General features: G+C 38.2%; 1 protein-coding gene across 13 annotated transcripts in view; it reads left to right on the top strand.

Moving 5' to 3' along the window:
* Nucleotides 1–19655, top strand: part of MYCBP2 (MYC binding protein 2) — a 293536-nt gene that overhangs the window by 258802 nt on the left and 15079 nt on the right. For 11 of the 13 annotated variants that reach the window (XM_079778973.1, XM_079778981.1, XM_079778978.1 and 8 more), the window contains 8 exons: nucleotides 199–438; nucleotides 746–844; nucleotides 5819–5899; nucleotides 7390–7656; nucleotides 8147–8430; nucleotides 9796–9892; nucleotides 11465–11584; nucleotides 19029–19130. In XM_079778973.1, coding sequence (XP_079635099.1) covers nucleotides 199–438; nucleotides 746–844; nucleotides 5819–5899; nucleotides 7390–7656; nucleotides 8147–8430; nucleotides 9796–9892; nucleotides 11465–11584; nucleotides 19029–19130 — 1290 coding nt within the window. The remainder of the gene's footprint in view (nucleotides 1–198; nucleotides 439–745; nucleotides 845–5818; nucleotides 5900–7389; nucleotides 7657–8146; nucleotides 8431–9795; nucleotides 9893–11464; nucleotides 11585–19028; nucleotides 19131–19655) is intronic. The other 2 variants (XM_079778980.1, XM_079778977.1) reach the window with 1 other exon arrangement.

The raw sequence follows: 19655 nt of genomic DNA on the forward strand, positions 1-19655 counted from the left end.
TTCTTCATCTGTATAACAGCTACTATAGTATTACTTATCCTGACAAAGTTTAAATAAGATAATCAGTGTGAAATTACCTAGAAAACTTTACTCTTGGTATAATTATGTGTATTTGTGCTCTTACTCGTGCTAAGTCTAGGACAGTGATAAAAAGTGATACAGCTGTGTCAGGTTTCTGTCCCCTTTCTGCTCTGCCAGGTTGATCTGGATTCCAGGCACATTGGTTGGATAACAAGTGAACTTCCAGGAGGGGATAATCACATCATCAAAATTGAATTAAAGGGCCCAGAAAATACACTGAGGGTTCGACAAGTAAAGGTCTTGGGCTGGAAGGATGGCGAAAGCACAAAAATTGCTGGCCAGATTTCAGCCAGTGTGGCCCAACAGAGGAACTGTGAAGCTGAGACTCTGCGAGTGTTCAGACTCATCACGTCACAGGTGGGTGTCCTTCCTGCGAATTCCAGCACAGGATATATTATTTCAACAAAAATACCAAGAGGGTTGACAAAATATTTTGTAGAACTTACTAGAGATTGCTGGCTACAAATGTGGCCCATTTTTCGTCTCATATCCTAAACTCCTGTATTTCACTTTACCTTCATAATTCTGAAAAGTATTGGTGCAGAGCAGAAATAACATGGTAATATTAATAAAGCCAGCACACAATCAGCTGATGAGCCTTCTACCTTTCACCGTGGTAATTCCTGCCATTAATTTCTTTGCATACCCTTGTCTTCTTCGTCAGGTATTTGGAAAACTCATCTCTGGAGATGCTGAACCCACCCCTGAACAAGAGGAAAAAGCACTGTTGTCATCACCTGAAGGAGAGGAAAAAGTATACAATGTATTTATTTGTATTCTAAAAATATTTTATTTCCCTTTTTCATTTTCTTTTGTTCAGTGAAATAATCCATGTATTGCTGTGTATTTTAATGGATATGTAATAATTAGTTTATGTGCAGTTCATATTTTTTACTTTAATTAGAAGATAAAGGAACTATCAAAAGAAATTCATTATTCATGTGTGATCTAGCTAGTATTTTAAGTAGCAACAAAATTTACTCTATACTTTGGGCTGTTGTTTTCAAATGTTAGCATTTCTAAAATTAACTTAGTCATTTACTGTGCAGTATACCATCAGTCATCTTCTCCTTCCATTTCTCTGTCTTCACAGTCTAGTCTAAAGATCGTTTTCTCCATGAACTTTCTTTATGCTTTTCCCCAAACACAACGTAGTTTTCTCTAAACTAAATATTTAGCCTCTGCTAAACTTCATAGTAACCTCTATGTGTCTCTTGGTTCTCACTTGTTATGCTTACTTGTATACATGTTTTATCTTGTCTTCTACTGAATCGTAGTCTCTTAAAGACCAAGTACATGTCTTGTTTGTCTTTGTATCCACCATGGCATAAACACCCATGTGTTGAGTAAATTTTTATTGGTATAACCTGTTCTTAGTACTATTCTTGAAATTTCTTCTAAAATGCAGTTGCGTTACTTAATTTGGTCAAAAGCACTGTACCTAAAAGGAAAACCTCACTCGTTTCCAAAACAGGAAGTCAACTCTGATTAACCTCATTATTTTTGTGTCTTTAGATGTTACAAATAACCATCTTGGCAGCCCTTTGAAAGATAATTTCAAGGATTTACCTAGTTTAACGCTGCCTTCTGAATCATCCACATTTTTCTATTTGGGGTCTGTAAAAAAATAAGATTTCATAAACAGGTAATTTCCTCTCAGCATCTTTTGCAGATAACATTTTAAAGACTCCAAGACTGTGTAACTACTCATGAAACCAACTAAATTTTAGCAAGTGGCAATTCTGTCCTTTAAAACCTTGAGAACTGGCCTCAAAAAAACTTGCATTCTGTCCTAAATATTAAGCCCCTGTGCCCCCAATAAATCAACAAGGATACTATTTAGTATATACTTAACTTATTAAATATGTGAAAGAATTGCACTTGTGATAGGATTTCAGAGTACATTGAGATAGACCATTGTGCCTTGGAGTGATCAGAGAAGGCTTCTTGAGAGAATATTGGACATGAGTTAGACTTGAAAGAGAATGGTTGAAAGTTAGATTAATCGGGAAGATGGGCTCAAGAGTTCATTGGAGAGGCTGGGCTATTCGGAGAGTATATATTGGGCTGTTACGATTGAATAGAAAATATTATACCAGCAGTTGGATGCCTATGAAATAACATAATTTTTAAGAGAATAACTTTACATCAGTTTTTTTAAGTAAAGTTTACACAGAAAAATTTTATCCTTTGCAACTGTATCATTTGATGAATTTTGACCAACATGTATACAGCATTGAAATCATCACTGTAACCAAGTTTTAAAGTACATCACTCCCAAAATTTCTCATGCTTCTTTGTAGTCAGTCCCCTCATCTCATGCCTAGATCCTGTCAACCACTTTAGTTTAGCATCTGTTTGGATCTTTCACTCATGTTTTTATATTGGGTTATTTGTATTATTATTGGGTTATAAAATTCCTTTATATATTAAGTATATTCAGGCTATAGGTCCTGTGTGTTCAAATATTTTCTCCTACTTTGAAGCTTATCTTTCAGAGAGCAGAAGTTCTGTTTAATGAAGTCCACTGTATTTTTTCTAAATGACTCATGATTTTTGTGTCTTATATAAAATGTAAAGTCACAAATATTTTTACCATATTTTCTTCTAGAAACAGAGTTTTAGTTATTTTGTTTAGAACTATATACATTTTAAGTTAATTTGTCTGGATTCTCTGTTCTATTTCATATCCTCTATATATATAAAAGCCTAATATGCAAAGTGTCCCCTCATGAGTTTGATCGCTCACTGTGATGTGCGCTGACCACCAGGGGGCGGCACGGAATGAAGGAAGGCCCCGGCCAGCAGCTGGGGAAGGGAGGCCCTGATCAGCCCTGATCACCAGCCAGGCCTAGGGACCCTACAAGTGCACAGATTTCATGCACCTGGCCTCTAGTGTGTATATGTAATTTTACACCACCATCTGACTGTTTTGATTATTGCAGCTGTATAGAAAATCATGGAATCAGATTCCAACCTGGTTCTCTTTCAGTGCTGTTTTCTAGGTCCTGTGCATATCCATATAAAGCTTAAAATTAGTTTGTCAGTTCCCCTCCTGCCCCCAAAAAATATTTTTGTATATTGATTGCAATTGTACCAAATTGATAAGTTAATTTGGAGAGAATCAGTATCTTAATAATATTGAGTGCTTTTATCCACAAGCATGATATAGTCTCTCCATTTATTTGGATCTTATTCAATTTCTGTTAGCAATGTGCTGTAGTTCAGTGTACAGGTCTTATACACATCTTATTAAATTATTCCCTAAACATTTTATGGTTTTTATGCAATTGTAAATGGTGTTTTCTTCTTGCTTTCCAGTTGTTCATTTCTAGCATATAGTTGAATTTTGTGTATTGAATTACATCCTGTGATCTTAAATCTACTTACTCTTGAAGCTTTTTTGTGAAACCTTTGAGATTTTCTTCATAGACAATCATGTATTCTGCGAGAGTTGGCTTTACTTCTTCCTTTCCAATCTATATGCTTTAAATTTTTCTTGTATCTTTGGAATGTTGAAGACCTTCAGCACCATGTTGAATAGAAGTGTTAGGATCAGACATCTTTGCCTTCTCTGGATATTAAAAGGAAGGCATTCAGTCTTTCACCATTACATGTGATGTTAGCTATAGATTTTTTTGTAAATGCTCTTAATCAGATTGAGGATATTTTCTTCTATTTCTTCCTGGCTTGTTAAGAAATTTAGTCATAATGGATATTGTCACATATTTCTCTTTTTGTATTTTCTTTTATTCAGTAAAATAATCCATATATTATGTCTGTTAATAGATATATAATATTAGTTTATATGAATTTCATTTTTCTTTAGTAAAAGAGAAGGTAAACTAGGGGAGTGGTTGTTAAATGGTACAGTGTTTCTTTTGGGATGATGAAAGTGTTCGAAAGTTGACTGTGGTGAGGATTGCACATATCTGTGAATATGCTATAAACCATTGATTGCACATTTCAAATGACATGGTATAGTATGGTATGTGAACTATATCTCAGTAATGCTAATTTTAAAAACCCACAAATTATGAGAAAAGTTAAAAAATAAGGAAATTCATTTGTTTCTGTATGATTTAGCTAGTATTTTAAGTAGCAAAAAAAATTATTCTACAAATTTACTTTCTTTAATTGATACAGGGCTATTGAAGTTATCTACTGTTCTTGAGTGGGGCTATGGTAGTTCTTTATGTAATTTGTCCATTTCATCTAATTTTCTGAGTTTATTGGCATAAGTTGTTCATTATATACGCTGGTTATCCTTTTAATATCAGTAGAATCTGTGGTGGTATATCTTCTTTTATTATTCATCAAAGTAAACAGATGAGTTTACTTTGGGTTTGACTTTTTTCTAGTTTTATAATACCCAAACATAGAGCATAGACTTGACACCTTTCTTTTCTCAAGTAATGCTGTGATTTTCTTCTAACTACTGCTTTAGTTGAGTGTCACAATTTTTGATGTGGTGTGTGTGTGTGTGTGTGTGTGTGTGTGTGTGTGTGTGGCTTTTTTTTCCCCCATTTTATTCAGTTCAAAATATTTTCTGACTCCCATTTTGATTTCTTCTTTGGCTCCTGGATAGATATTTAGAAGTATTTTGTTTAAGTTCTAGATATTTGGGGATGTCCTTCATAGCTTTCTATATTAATTTCTAGTTTAATTCCATTGTGATAAAAATATATACTTTGTATAATTTTGGTCCTTTTAAAATTGTTAAGCCTTAGCTGATTTGGCTTAGTGGGGCATCCACCTGCAGACTGTAGGGTCCCAGGTTTGATTCTGGTCAAGGGCACCTGCCCGGGTTGCAGGCTCGATCCCCAGTAGTGGGCATGCAGGAGGCAGCCGATCAATGATTCGATGTTTCTATCTCTTTCTCCCTTCCTCTCGGAAATCAATAAAAATATTTAATAAATAAATTAATAAATAGAACGAAAAGAAAATTGTTAAAATTTATTTCTGGCTCATAATATGATATGTTTTAGTGAATGTCCATATGAACTTGAAAAAAATAGGAGCTCTGTTTTTGTTCTGTGATGGGGTTCTATAAATATCAGTTAATTCCAAGATGGTTGGTAGTTTTGTTCCTGTCTTAAAGAGCCTTTAAGCAAAAGAGTGCCTTGTCTCAGTTTTCTTACCTGTAAAATAGGCAGAACATCAGATTTTACCTTATGGAGTTGTTGGGAAGATTAAATAATAATATATATGTATATGTATACACACACACACACACACACACACATATTCAATTTACATTCCCAACAACAGTGCATAAAGGTTCCTTTTACTCCACATCCTTGCCAACACTTGTTATTCTTGTCTTTTTCATAATAGCCATTCTAACAGGGGTGAGGTGGCATCTCATTCATGGTTTTGATTTGTATTTTTCTGATGATTAGTGATGTAGAGTACCTTTTCATGTACCTGTTGGTCATCATCTGTATGTCTTCTTTGGAAAAATGTCTATTCAGATCTACCTGTTTTTTAATCAGTTGTTTGGTTCTTTTGCTATTGAGTTGTATTTTAGAGATTAGTCCCTTAACAGATACATGATTTGCAGATTTTTTTTCCCATTCATTAGGTTGCTTTTTCATTTTATTGATGGTTTCCTTTGCTGTGCAGAGCTTTTTAGTGTGATGTAGTCCCACATGTTTTATTTTGATAACTTAAAATGTCAAATGTACGAATTTTATTCAAAGAGCTTGTTTTTTCTTTTTCCTTTTTCTATGTAAAGGCAACGTCAGATGCCGACCTGAAAGAACATATGGTTGGAATCATATTCAGCAGGAGTAAACTGACTAACTTACAAAAACAGGTTGGTTCAGATCCATTTCATTGTCTTCATCAGTTTTTTATTATTTTCCAAAATCTATGAAGGCTTTCTTATGCTGACTCTTTTATAGATCCTGCAGAATATATCTGCCTTTTTCTAGAGAGAAAAGAGTAGATTGGCATACCTGCATCACTTTAAAGAGTCCTTTTGAGTGTTAACTTTCCTACTTTGCTGCTCTTTGTTATTTATTTTCAGGTAGATTATTTCATTTTGGTGACAAATGCCCAACTATATCAGATTTCATTTGCATGTCCTGTGTTCCTTTAACCACCTTTTTTTTGTTGCCTGATTTTTTTTATTTTGCTGAGCAATTATATTAACTAAACCAGTGTTAATATTTTTAATTGTGAGAAGGTTGGGAAGTAGCATGACATTGTTCAAATGTGCCCAAATAACATAAAAATTAGCCCTTCAAAAGTCAAGTAAAATATTGGTTTTAAATTAGCCCATTATTGACCCGCCAGTCTAGCTCAGCAGTTGAATGTTGACCTATGAACCAGGGATTCATGGTTTCATTCCTGGTCAGGGCACATGCCAGGGTTCCAGGCTTGATCACTGGTGGGAGGCATGCAGAAGGCAGCAAATCAATGATTCTCTTTCATCATTGATGTTTCTTTCTCTCCCTCCCTCTCTAAAATCAACAGAAATATATTTTAAAAAAATAAATTATCCCATTATTTTAACTTTAAATACCATTAAATAAATGACAACTTTATTTGTGCTTTATCTCTTTTTAACAGCTTTTTGTTGAATCTTAGTTATAAAATGTACTGTTATTTTATATATCACTTAAAAAGAAAATTTGCTGCGTATTAAGTTGTGAATGCCATTAATTATAAAATACATTATGAATTTAAATGTTACAATGGAGTTACTAGAAGTGATAAAATATGGTAATTTGTGTTTGAGGTCTTAAACCAGCAATTTTCAACCTTTTTCATCTTGTGGCGTACATAAATTAATTACTAACATTCTGTGGCACACCAAAATATGTATTATTTGTGGATCTAACAAAAAAATAGGTATAATTTTGATTTATTCACACCAAACAGCTATTGTTGTGTAGCTGTTATATTTTTATTTGGCAATCTAAGGGAAAAGAGGTGAGTGCCCCTGACTAAATAGTCAGGTATTGCATGTTTTAAAAATTCTTGCAGCACACCAGTTGAAAATCTCTATCTTAAACGATAGGCAGGGGCATTAGTAACTTGTATATAAGTAGATTCTCCATATCAGTTGATTTAGATATTCAGATTTTTAATCATGGTTCTCCTAGTTTTTTTAAAAAAAATGTTTTTTAAGACGAGTTGAGAGAATGGTATGATATAGAATTAACTGGGAGGAAGAGTATTAAGTTGAGTATCAACTATACTGGTATTCTTGTCTTTTTATAAGAAAACTAGGAGTAGTAAATCAAACTTACAAATATGTTTTTATGTTTTCCTTATGTTGCTATGTCACCTTTTAAATAGGTATGTGCTCACATAGTCCAGGCTATTCGCATGGAAGCCACCAGAGTTCGTGAAGAATGGGAACATGCCATATCAAGCAAAGAAAATGCCAATTCTCAGCCCAGTGATGAAGATGCCTCCTCTGATGCTTACTGCTTTGAACTGCTCTCTATGGTTTTAGCATTGAGTGGCTCTAATGTGGGCCGGCAGTATCTGGCTCAGCAGCTAACTCTGCTCCAGGATCTCTTCTCACTGCTCCACACAGCATCCCCTCGAGTCCAGAGACAGGTGACTGATCATACCACTACCCTTTTGGCTTATTTTCTTACTTGAAACATTGTTGAAAATTAAACTAGTAAAGTACCGTACTTTATCAGTTTTGTTTTATTTTGTTATGTTTTAGGTTTTTGGATTGTATTTTAACTTCATGCTTTTTATTTTTAACTCATTGTGATGATTATATGGAAGAGGAAAATACAGTTTATTTTACTAATGTGCTGTTGTGATAAGAGTGTTCTGGCTATGAGTTTCTTATTACCCTGAGATCTACAATTGAATTTTCCCTTAATCCTAACCAAATAAAAGACATCTTTTTTTCTTGCTGCCCTGAAGTGGTAATTACCATCTGGGAAATTTTTAAAAAATAGTGTTGAAATCATATTTCTGTGCTTCTCAAATATTTGAAGTCATAGAATGGCAGCTATGTTCATTTAAAAAGTTGGAAACATTAAAACACCAATCTTTAAATGGAATTCTTTCCTTTTCTTTTTCTTACCAGGTGACCTCCTTACTAAGACGAGTATTGCCTGAAGTGACGCCTAATCGTCTGGCCAGCATCATAGGAGTGAAATCTCTCCCCCCGGCAGATATCAGTGATATCATTCACTCAACAGAGAAAGGAGATTGGAATAAGCTAGGTATTTTGGACATGTTTCTAGGATGCATTGCCAAAGCCCTCACAGTACAGCTCAAAGCCAAAGGAACCACCATCACAGGAACAGCTGGAACCACCGTGGGCAAAGGCGTTACAACAGTTACCCTTCCAATGATTTTCAATTCCAGGTTGGTCATTGTGGCTGTTTTATACTAAAATAGAACAGAATGAGCTACTGTTTGGAGAATTAAGACATGTCAAATTCTACCTTATTTGCTTATTCACCAAATAAAAGCCATATATACTGACCCATGTATAAAAAAAAGAATGCTGTATATAAAAGTCATTTTGGGCTTAGTGGGGAAAAGAGTCTGCAAAATATATGACCTTGGGATAAATCCCAAGTAGAAAAATAATTATAGGCCCTTACCTCACACCATATACAAAAATAAACAAGAATAATTAGAGTTTTATATATATTTCTTTTAATTCTACAAGGACAAATCATAGAAGAATATTTTTGTAATCTTCAATTTGGGAAAACTTTAAATGAAACACAGAACCCCAAAGTCAGAGAGGAAAAGATTCACAGATTTGACTACATAAAAATGAAAATTAATTGATAGACAATTTCCAAGCCACTAACTTGGAAAAAATATTTAACATCTATATAGTGGACAATGAATTATTAGGCATAATATTAGAAGAATGACTACAAATCAATGAGAAAAAGACAACTGATAAATGACAAGAAAAGTGAGTTCAGAGAAGAAAAATTACAAATGCCAGGAAACAAATGAAAAGACACTTCACTGGTAATCAGAGAAATATAGATAAAACAATAGAGAATATATTTGCATTGGCAGCATTATTAAGAAATAGGCATTTTTTATTAATGTAATGTAGATTGCTACAGTCTTTTTGGATGTCAATTTCATAGCATATCACCATATTTATAATATGCATTTCTTTTGACCTACCAATTCTACTTCTACAATTGTTTCCATCAAAGGTATCCATACATGTGCACAGATATGCAAGTGTTTATTCCAGAAATGTGTGTTACATCAGAAAATTGGGAACATGCTAGTAAAAGAGACAATCCATGATATTAAGCAAAAAACTTCAGAATGTAAATCAGCATATTGCTTCCTTTATCTCCATAGACTTGCTAAGGAAAGAAATGCCAACTGAACTCAACAGTAGTTTACTCAGTGATGTAGTTGACATATTCTGGTGCAAGCTCTTTATTATCTCTATGTGGACAGAGAGTTTGTGGACTATGGATATACATTGAATAGCACTGTTCTAGAAGATGCATACATGAATAATATATAAACAATTATTTCAAAGGAAGCACATATTAGAATAGCTACTCTCTTGATGTTGAAGACACAGGTAATGGGTAATGTGTTGATTAATATTCTTTGAAAAGGCTTTACTTGACTGGATCATTTAAACAATTAAAATGCTACATATTGAAATAATAGTTTTCATCTAATTCATCTGTAACTATCACTGACTGGTTTGCAAATGCTGACTTTTCTTTGTAGTTATATTCGACGAGGTGAAAGTCATTGGTGGATGAAAGGCTCAACTCCTACTCAGATCTCAGAGATTATCATTAAACTTATTAAGGATATGGCAGCAGTAAGTTCCCATCCTCCTATTCCTTGTCAGTGAAATGCAGTAGAAATCTTATTAACAAAACAAGCAGCTTATTTTACTGAATTAATAGAAGTACATTAGTATTATTTTGGTTTACCTAAAGGCTCTGTTTAATAGGTTAACTGTTGCACCATTTATCTTTTAGTTATAAATTTGTCCGTTGTGTAAATTATGTTCATTTAAAGCTTCCCAGTTCATTTACTTGAGAATTGTAGCATAAGTCTTCCAAGAATTTAAAACAATAAGTATATATTCTTTGAACCCTAAAATTTAGCCTGATTCTGAAACAAAAAGGAAAAAAATGAGTTCCCCAAAGTGGACATTTCTCCTCTTCAGTTTTCATGGTTTATAAAAATTGTACTCCTTTTTATAATATTTTTTATAATATGTTTTTATGGATTTTAGAGAGGAAGGTAAAGGGAGAGAAGGAGAGATAGAAACATCAAGGAGAGAGAAACATCATCAGCTGCTTCCTGCATGCCCCCTACTGGGGACAGAGCCCACAACCTGGGCCTGTGCCCTGACCAGGAATAGAATCAGCAACCTCTTTCTTGGTGCATAGGACAACACTCAATCCACTGAGCCACACCAGCTAGACCACTCCTCTTTATTAATGTCCGACACCACTGTCTTTAGATGTTGGCTTTGTGGGAAGATCTGGGAGTGTGGAAAGGGAATTACTTATTAGAGTGCCTTGCTCTTACTGGGTGCTCCATAACATTAGTTTCCTTACATTCCATTATATCCAGGAGTTCAGCCTGAGGGGGGCAAGATACTCGGATTATAGATTCCTAAGAGGTAGAATAGATGACAGGCCATTTTGATGGAGGAGAAATTTGAACTGCTCCTTAAAAGATTGATAGAACATGGATATGAGATAAGAAAAGCTATTCTGAGGAAATATAAAATCCTATCACTTTCCCAACAGCATGGACATTTCCTCAATCAGAGAAATGGAGAATTTTTTCATTTCTCAAATAGGCTTTCTCAATAGGTTCACTAGATGGAAATATTTAGGAAAACTGTTTAGGAACATCTAAATTCTATAGCAATTAAAAAGTGCTGGTGATTGGGAAAAAAGAATAAATAAATAAAATAAATTAAAAGTGATATGATTGGTAAAAATCAAATTAAGATAGTTGTAATTTGAACCCATTTATGCTCTTGGGTTCCAGTAATACTTATCTAAAGCCATTAGCTATATAAATTTCATGTTAAGCAACAAGGTTGCATAATAAAAAATTTCTCAAGCATAGAAACCTTAGTACTTCTGTTGTATATTTATCAAAATGTAAAAGGAAATACCCTTGAACTCTATAGAGTATTGAGAATCTAATTTATTTACTTTGATTTTGTATCATCAAAATAGTGATTAGAAGTTGAATTTTTTAGAGGGTGGTAAAGAATTTTCATTTCAAAACTATGCCCCTTGATTAAAATTCCATTAAATAAATCTTTCCTTATGGGTGAGAGATGTTATTTCAGAGAGTAGAATTTGCTACTATGACTATACATTTCTGGTTGCTTGTTAAATTATTGTGTCCTGCTCAATAGGGTCATCTCTCCGAAGCATGGTCCCGAGTGACAAAAAATGCCATTGCAGAAACCATCATTGCCTTGACCAAGATGGAGGAAGAATTTAGATCTCCAGTAAGATGTATTGCAACAACTAGGGTAGGTTTTTTTCATTTGTTCTATATCCTTGCATTTTCTTTTTTCAGTAATAGGTTTGAATAAATAGGTCAGCCTAATCCATATTATTTTCACCAAATATTTATTTTAAAAAGCATGAAGGTTTTTTGAATTACAAAATAAGTATAGTGATTATTAATATTCCCTGTTAAATGTTCTTTATCACTTGTTTTTGTTATCAGTTAGGAAGCTCAGGATATACGGGTTAGAAAGGGCTAACTTTCCATATATGTCACTATATTATCTTTTTAATGGTGTATTTACCATAGCTTTCACAGTAAGTTTAATGTTGGCATTATGCTGTGATAGACTGAGGTCCTTTTAAGACAAGGTCCTCCCTATTACTTTTTGTATGGCCCAGTTGTCCAAAAATAGAGCCCTATAGCATACTCACTAGGTTTACAGATCTTACTTTTTTAAAAAGCAAAAAGTTTGTGCCTGCGGTGGGGTGGGGCAGAATCTTTTAGAGCAAGCATGTCAAACTCAAAGGCTAACACGGGCCAAATGAACAAGGTTTAAGTTTATGAGTGCAGCAGAAAAAAAAACAAAAGCTTAAATTTTCATAGAAACATAGGTTTATTTCGAAAGAGATATGCTGAATACAAAGGGCTGAAATAAATGAGTAATTGTTAACATAAAGTAATAGAACATTTTAATAAAAATTGATATTTTTTCTTGAATATTAACTTACCAGACACTAAATAACTACACAAATTAGTAAGTGTAACACAAATAAACCTATTTTTCATGTTCTCTGAAGATAAATATTTCCTGTTGTACACACCAAACAAGTCAGTACAAGACTAATGACGTGGCAATCAGCTGCTAAAATGTTCACTGCTAGTATTAGTGGAGACAAATGGTGCACCTGCGTGTAAGGGAAATGAATGCAACACAATTATAGTAATCAGTCATTAGCAAATGTTGTAGTTCATTATTAGTAATTATGTATAACAGGATATTGTAAAAATTAAGTTATGAAATTTTTATTAAAATGTTTCTTACACATCATTATATTGGCTGGGCCAAAAAAATATTCATGTGGGCTGACAAATTTAACATGCTTGTTTTAGAGAGTAGTATTGCATTCTTCAGATGAGACATCTGCAGGAATTTGTAACCTACCAAATTTCATGTCCCCATGTGCTTCCAAAAGAGATTTGAGATCTCCTTAAAGCAGGGCAGTGTGACAGCATTGAGAAGAAGTAAACACTGGTGGATAGTGCTTAAGTTAATTCTCAGAAGTCTGAAAAAGAAGATAAATTAATATTTCCCTAGGGCAGAAAAAAAAAAGTTTGGGCTATGTTGCTAGTGAGTGTGGCATCTGAAGCAGTTATTCCTTTTTTTTTTTTTAGTTTTTTTTTTAATTAATCTTTATTGTTGAAATTATTACAGATGTTCCTCTTTTTCCCCCCCATAACTCCCCTCCACCCAGTTCCCACCCCACCTCAGGCCCTCACCACCCTATTGTCCATAGGTAATGCATACATGCATATAAGATCTTTGTCTAATCTCTTCCCACGGCCCCCCTCACCTCCTTTTCCCTCTGAGAATCGTCAGTCTGTTCCATTTCTATGCCCCTCATTCTATTCCATTCACCAGTTTATCCTGTTCATCAGATTTTTTTATTCGTTTGATTTTTAGATTCAATTGTTGATAGATATATATTTGTTGCCACTTTGTTGTTCATATTTTTTATCTTTACTTTTTTCTTCTTCCTCCTCCTCTTAAAGAATACCCTTCAGCATTTTATATAATGCTGGTTTGGTTGTGATGAATTCCTTTAGCTTTTTCTTGTCTGTGAAGCCCTTTATCTGACCTTCAATTCTAAATGATAGCTTTGCTGGGTAGAGTAATCTTGGTTGTAGGTTCTTGATAGTCATCACTTTGAATATTTCTTGCCACTCATTTCTGGCCCACATAGTGTTTGTTGAGAAATCAACTGACAGTTGTATGGGCACTCCCTTGTAGGTAACTACTTTTCTCTTGCTGCATTTAAAATTCTCTCTTTGGCCCTGACTGGTTTGGCTCAGTGGATAGCGCATCAGCCTGCGGACTGAAAGCTCCCAGGTTCGATTCCAGTCAAGAGCATGTACCTTGGTTGCAGGCATATCCCCAGTAGGAGGTGTGCAGGAGGCAGGTGGTCAATGTTTCTCTCTCGTTGATGTTTCTAATTCTCTATCCCTGTTCCTTCCTCTCTGTAAAAAAATCAATAAAATATTTTTTTTTAAAAAAAAGATTCTCTCTTTGTCTTTTGCCCTTGGCATTTTAAGTATGATGTGTCTTGGTGTGGTCCTCTTTGGGTTTCTCTTGTTTGGGGTTTTATGTGCTTCCTGGACTTGTAAGTTTATTTCTTTCACCAGGTAGGCGAAGTTTCCTGTCATTATTTCTTCAAATAGGTTTTCAGTATCTTGCTCTCTCTCTTCTTCTGGCACCCCCATAATTCGGATGTAGGTACGCTTGAAGTTGTCCCAGAGGCTCCTTACAACTATCTTCATATTTTTGGATTCTTTTTTCTTTTACTCTTCTGGTTGGGTGTTTTTTGCTTCCTCATATTTCAAATCATTAATTTGATTCTTGGGATCCTCTAGTCTATTGTTGAATCCTTGTATATTATTCTTTATGTCAGTCAGTGTATGCTTTTCCTTTTTTTTTTTTTTGGCTTTCTCACTAAGATCTTTAAAAGTCTCACTAAGTCCCTTGGAGGTTTCTAGAAGATTCTTGAGTAACTTTATAACTGTGGTTTTGAACTCTATATCCAGTAGTTTGCTTTCTTCCATTTCTTTCATTTGTGACATGTTTCTTTGTCTCCAAATTTTGGCTTCTTCTCTGTGTTACTTTCTATGTATTGGGTAGAGCTGTTCAGTCTCCTTGAGTTTATAGAATGTCCTTGTGTAGTAGGTGTCCTATGGGGCCCAGTGGTTCAGCCTCCCCAATCACCTGAGGTGGACACTCTAGGTGCACCCTTTTGTGGGCTGTGTGCCCAGTCTTGGTGTAGTTTAGCCTTGATTGCTGTTGGTGTCAATGGGAGGAATTGACCTCCAAGCCAACTGGCTATGGGAACCAGCTGTGACTACAGTGGGAGAGCTGCTGTGCAGGAGACACCCTTATGGAGCAGGACTTGCTTCAGTGGGGCTTTGGTGCTCACTGAGTCTGCCCCTTGAGTCGCTTATAGATGTGAAGAGTTGTAAGCTGGTATGGTCTCACAATGACCACTGGGTACACTGGCTCTTGGGTCTCCAGGGAGGTGCAAAGTCAGCCACTGCCTGGAGCCACCCAGCAGGAGCTACAGAGAGATCTGCAGATTCCTCCTCTTTGTATCAGGTTTGGAAGGGCCCAGATGAGGCCTAGCTGTGAAGCAAGACAGGCTGGTGCTGTTGCTGGTACAGGTCTTGGGCCTTTTTATTGATAGTCTGTTCCATAGGTTTGGGGCTCCCTGCAGCTTGTTTGACAGGTTTTTAGCCTGAGAAAGGACAGGCCGTTCATATGCCAGAGCCACTGGGCACAGTTTAGGTGGGTTGTAAATTGGGTGGGGTGAGGTCTCAGGGAATCACCAGGGCGGAGCAAAGAGAAATGGCTGCCAGTCAGCGCTGCAACCAGGGAGGTCCCAGCGTAGGAACAATGATTGCTGTGAGCACCTCCATCTGGATGAAAGCTGCCCCCAAGTTTCTGCCCAGATGCCAGACAGTCCAGTTTCTCCTCTTATGAGTCTGGGTCCCCCAGAGCCTCGCCTGGCACTGGAGCTCAGAGGAAGTGGGAACTTGTAAATTCCATTTATGGTGCCGGCCTTTTAAGAGGAGCAGCTGGGTCTCCAGCAGCCTGTGTGTCACTCAGCCCCAAACTGCACTGGTTTTTACAGCCTGTAGTTCTTACTGCCCATAGGGACTTCTTTTCCCAGCTCTGGCTGGGGGTCTGGTGTGGAGCTGGGACTCTTCCTCCTCCCTGCAGCCTCTGCAGAGACAATCTCCCTCCCAATTAAAAAAGCGGCCCACATGGGTGCCAGGCCAGCCCATTCCGTGTCTCTGCACCTCCTACCAGTGTCAGTGTGCTTTCTTCTTTACTTCTCTAGTTGTAGAGACTTCCATTCAGCCAGCTTTCCAGCGGTTCTGGATGATGGTTGTTCTGTATTTTAGTTGTAATTTTGATGTGGTTATGGTAGGCAGCGAGTACAGGCATTTACCTACACTGCCATCTTGGTTCTCTGCCAATATCTAAAAAGCTTTTATAGTATGGGAAAAAAGGAGACCTCTGTCTAACTCTTAAAATTAAATTAAAGCACCTTTTCCAAATTCATGGAAGGAAGAAGATAATACAAAGAATACGATCTCCCTCCTGATTAAAAAGGCGGCTCACGTGGGTGCCAGACCAGCCCATTCCATGCCTCCGCACCTCCTACCAGTCTCAGTGTGCTTACTTTTTTACTCCCCTAGATGTAGGACTTCCACTCAGCCAGCTTTCAGGCAGTTCTGGATGATGGTTGTTCTGTATTTTAGTTGTAGTTTTGATGTGGCTGTGGGAGGCAGCGAGTCCAGGTGTTTGCCTACACTGCCATCTGGGTTCTCCTGAAGCAGTTATTCTGACTAACCCTCACCCACCCTGCATGTGTTCTTCTCTTTATTCTGTGCTCCCTTTTTGTGGCATATTTTATTTCTTTTTCTGGCTTTTCTTTCCCTAATTTTCCCTCTCTTACTCTTCATATCCAGTGACACTCCCATATACTTCTTAGAGTTAAGACAGTTAAATTATTTTTTTCAGTAATGAAGAAATATTTAATTCTATGTCAAACTGAAAGTTACTCTTTAAGCCTCAGAAAGTGTTGAACTATTTTTTAGGGCAGATTTTAAAGTTGTTAAACATTTGCTTTATTTGTTAGACACTTACTTATTTCTGACAAAGTGCACCAAGCATAGTGCTAGGACATTAGGGGTATACAGAGACTTGTGAGTAACTGTTATTATCCTATCTAATAATAGACAAACATGCAAATTGACCATACCTCCGACACACCCATAAGCCATGCCCACAAGCCACGCCCACCATCCAATCAGAGCGAGTATGCAAATTAATCCAAACCAACATGGCTACAGCCACAGAGAGCAAGGTTTCCTAGGTAACAGAGGAAGCCAAGCTTTCTGCCTGCCCTTGCCAGGCCTAAGCCTCCACTCAAGCTACAAAGTTTCAATTATAGAAGGTAAACAAATTCAAACAAATGGCGGCAGAATGGAGCTTGAGAGAGCAGGCCAGGGTTGCCACCGGCAACAGGGGAAGCAAAGCTTTCCGCACACCCTGGCTGGGCCCAACTGCTTAAGGCAACAAAGTTTCAATTATAACCCCAACACAAATGGCTGCCAGCCTCGAAGGGAGCCCCAGGCTTGGCTTGGCTCCACTCCAGGCTACAAAGTTTCAATTGTAGAAGGAAAATAAATTCCAGATACCAGGGCCTCTGCTTGGGTTGCCAGGGAGCGTGGCCGGCCTGCAAACCACCACAGGCCCCTCGCTCAGGCTGCCCCACACCCCAAGGGAACCCCCATCCTGATCTGGGACGCCCTTCAGGGCAAACCAGCTGGCCCCCACCCCTGTACCAGGCCTCTATCCTATCTAATAAAAGAGTAATATGCAGATTGATCATCACTGCAACACACAGTATAGCTGCCCCCATGTGGTCAAAGATCCTGCCCCCATGTGGACACAAGTTGGCAACCACAAGATGGCCAGCAGGAGAGGGCAATTGGGAGGCACCCGGCCTGCAAGGGAGGGCAGTTGAGAACGACCAGGCCTGCAAGGGAGGGCAGTTGAGAGGGACCAGGCCTGCAAGGGAGGGAAGTTGGAGGTGATCAACCTGCAGGAGAGGGCAGTTAGGGGTGACCAGGCCTGCAGAGGAGGGAAGTTGGGGGCAAACAAGCTGGCAGCAGAGTGGTTAGGGGGTGATCAGGCTGGCAGGCAGAAGCGGTTAGGGGCAATCAGGAAGGCAGGCAGGCAAGCAGTTGGGAGCCAGCAGTCCTGGATTGTGAGAGGGATGTCTGACTGCCCGTTTAAACGGGCAGTCAGACATCCCTCAAGGGGTCCCATATTGGAGAGGGTACAGGCTGGGCTGAGGGCCAACCCCCCTCCGTGCACGAATTTCATGCACCGGGCCTCTAGTCTACAATCTTACATAATAAAAAGGTAATATTTAAATTACTATCACTCTGCTACGCCCATGATTGGGCCAACGGGTGACACAGGGGGCGGGACTCGGGGTGGCTGGGGTGGTGATTGGGCCGGCAGGACGCTGAGCTCGCGTTGCCAGCGGCGACGCGAGCTCAGCGTCTGCGCCATGGCTGTGCTGCGGCACAGACAGGCCTCTGGGGCAGCGAGCCAAGCCGGCGTTTTGGAGGTTTGGAGGCGGCGGGGGCGGGGGGGGGGGGGGGCGGGCGGCGCGGCTCCCGGGGGAGGAGTCTGGCGGCAGTTAGGCCGCAGGAGCACGTGGCGGCGGCCCCAGCCTTCCTGGGTGGGAGGCAAAGGCAAGACCCTGGTCTGGGCTTCGGCCGCAGGAGGACCACGCCCCCGCCCCGCCTCGCCCTAGGGGCCCAGGGACTTCGGAGCTGCCGACCAGCGGACAGACAGCTTACACGTGCATGATTAAATCATGCACTGGGCTTCTAGTAATGTAATATGTACCCAACTACTCACGGGACTGTACAAAATTAAACATCCATGTACCACCTTCCTTGGAATTTAATGCCTCTGGCAAATGATAATGGATGGAAAATTTTGCAGGAGTCATTGGAATATTAAATATGAAAATTCACATATTGCTATATTATTTCTATAGTAGACCAATCCTCCTATATAATAAAAGGCTAATATGCAAATAAACTGAACAGCAAAATGACCGGTCGCTATCACGTGCACTGACCACCAGGGGGCAGAGGCTCAACGTGGGAGCTGCCCCCTGGTGGTCATTGCGCTCCCACAGGGGGAGTGCCACTCAGCGAGAAGCCGGGTTAACAGCTGGCAAGCACAACGGTGGTGGGAGCCTCTCCAGCCTCCATGGCAGAACTAAGGATGTAGGACATCCCCCAAGGGCTCCCAAACTTCAAGAGGACGCAGGCCAGGCTGAGGGACCCCCCTCTTACCTCCCTGTACATGAATTTTGTGCACTGGGCCTCTAGTAAAGGATAATTTTATATATCAGGCAGAAAATAGAATGCTTAATCAGAGGAACATTTATTCAGTAAATATTTGGGTGCATACTATGTGCATGGCACATACAGCCATCATGTATGTGTCTGATGCCACATCTGGAAATTTTGAGTACCACTGGGTATTTACATATCTCCAGATACAGCTGGAATTTATTAAACTAGTATCATGTGTCAGACAGTCAACATTTTATAAGTCTTTCCTAAGTATTCAGTGGTGTAACAGCCTTTCCTTTCAACAGCTCTGGCTTGCTCTAGCATCACTGTGCGTTCTTGACCAGGACCATGTAGATCGTCTCTCCTCGGGGAGATGGATGGGAAAGGATGGCCAACAAAAACAAATGGTAAGATGAAAATTATTTTATATAAAATGATCTTGTTTTTCTTTATAGTCAGCGATAGCTTAGCTTTTTAAAAAGCAGTACTACAAGTAAAAATACATAATTAGTGGAACTCTTGAAAAGTTGTCACATTGCCAAAGTTCATCTCACAAGGGTTCCCTCTTTAGAGTATATTAGGGGCTTTAGGTATACAAAAGAGCTTTCCCCTTCTTCTCTGAGACATGTTGGCATAGTATCAAAATTTGTTTTTAGCCAGACTTTGATTTCATGTCTCAATTTTTGTACTAAAATGTAATCAGTCCTATGGCAAGGAGATAAAGCAATAAGAGAGGCAATATGACATACCATTTCTTCAGAAATGTACTTATAGGTTAGATATTTATCTTTTCATTCACTGAAAGAAGACTTTATATGGGCCCTTTCAACACTTTCTCATTAATGGTTAAAGTTTCAAAAATGAATATTTATTCATTTAGCATACAAAGTGTTTGAATATAATGGGGAGAAATTTTCTCAAGTCACTGAGCA

This window comes from Cnephaeus nilssonii, assembly GCF_951640355.1.
Source record: "Cnephaeus nilssonii genome assembly, chromosome: 8".
Classification (NCBI taxonomy): Eukaryota; Metazoa; Chordata; class Mammalia; order Chiroptera; family Vespertilionidae; genus Cnephaeus; species Cnephaeus nilssonii.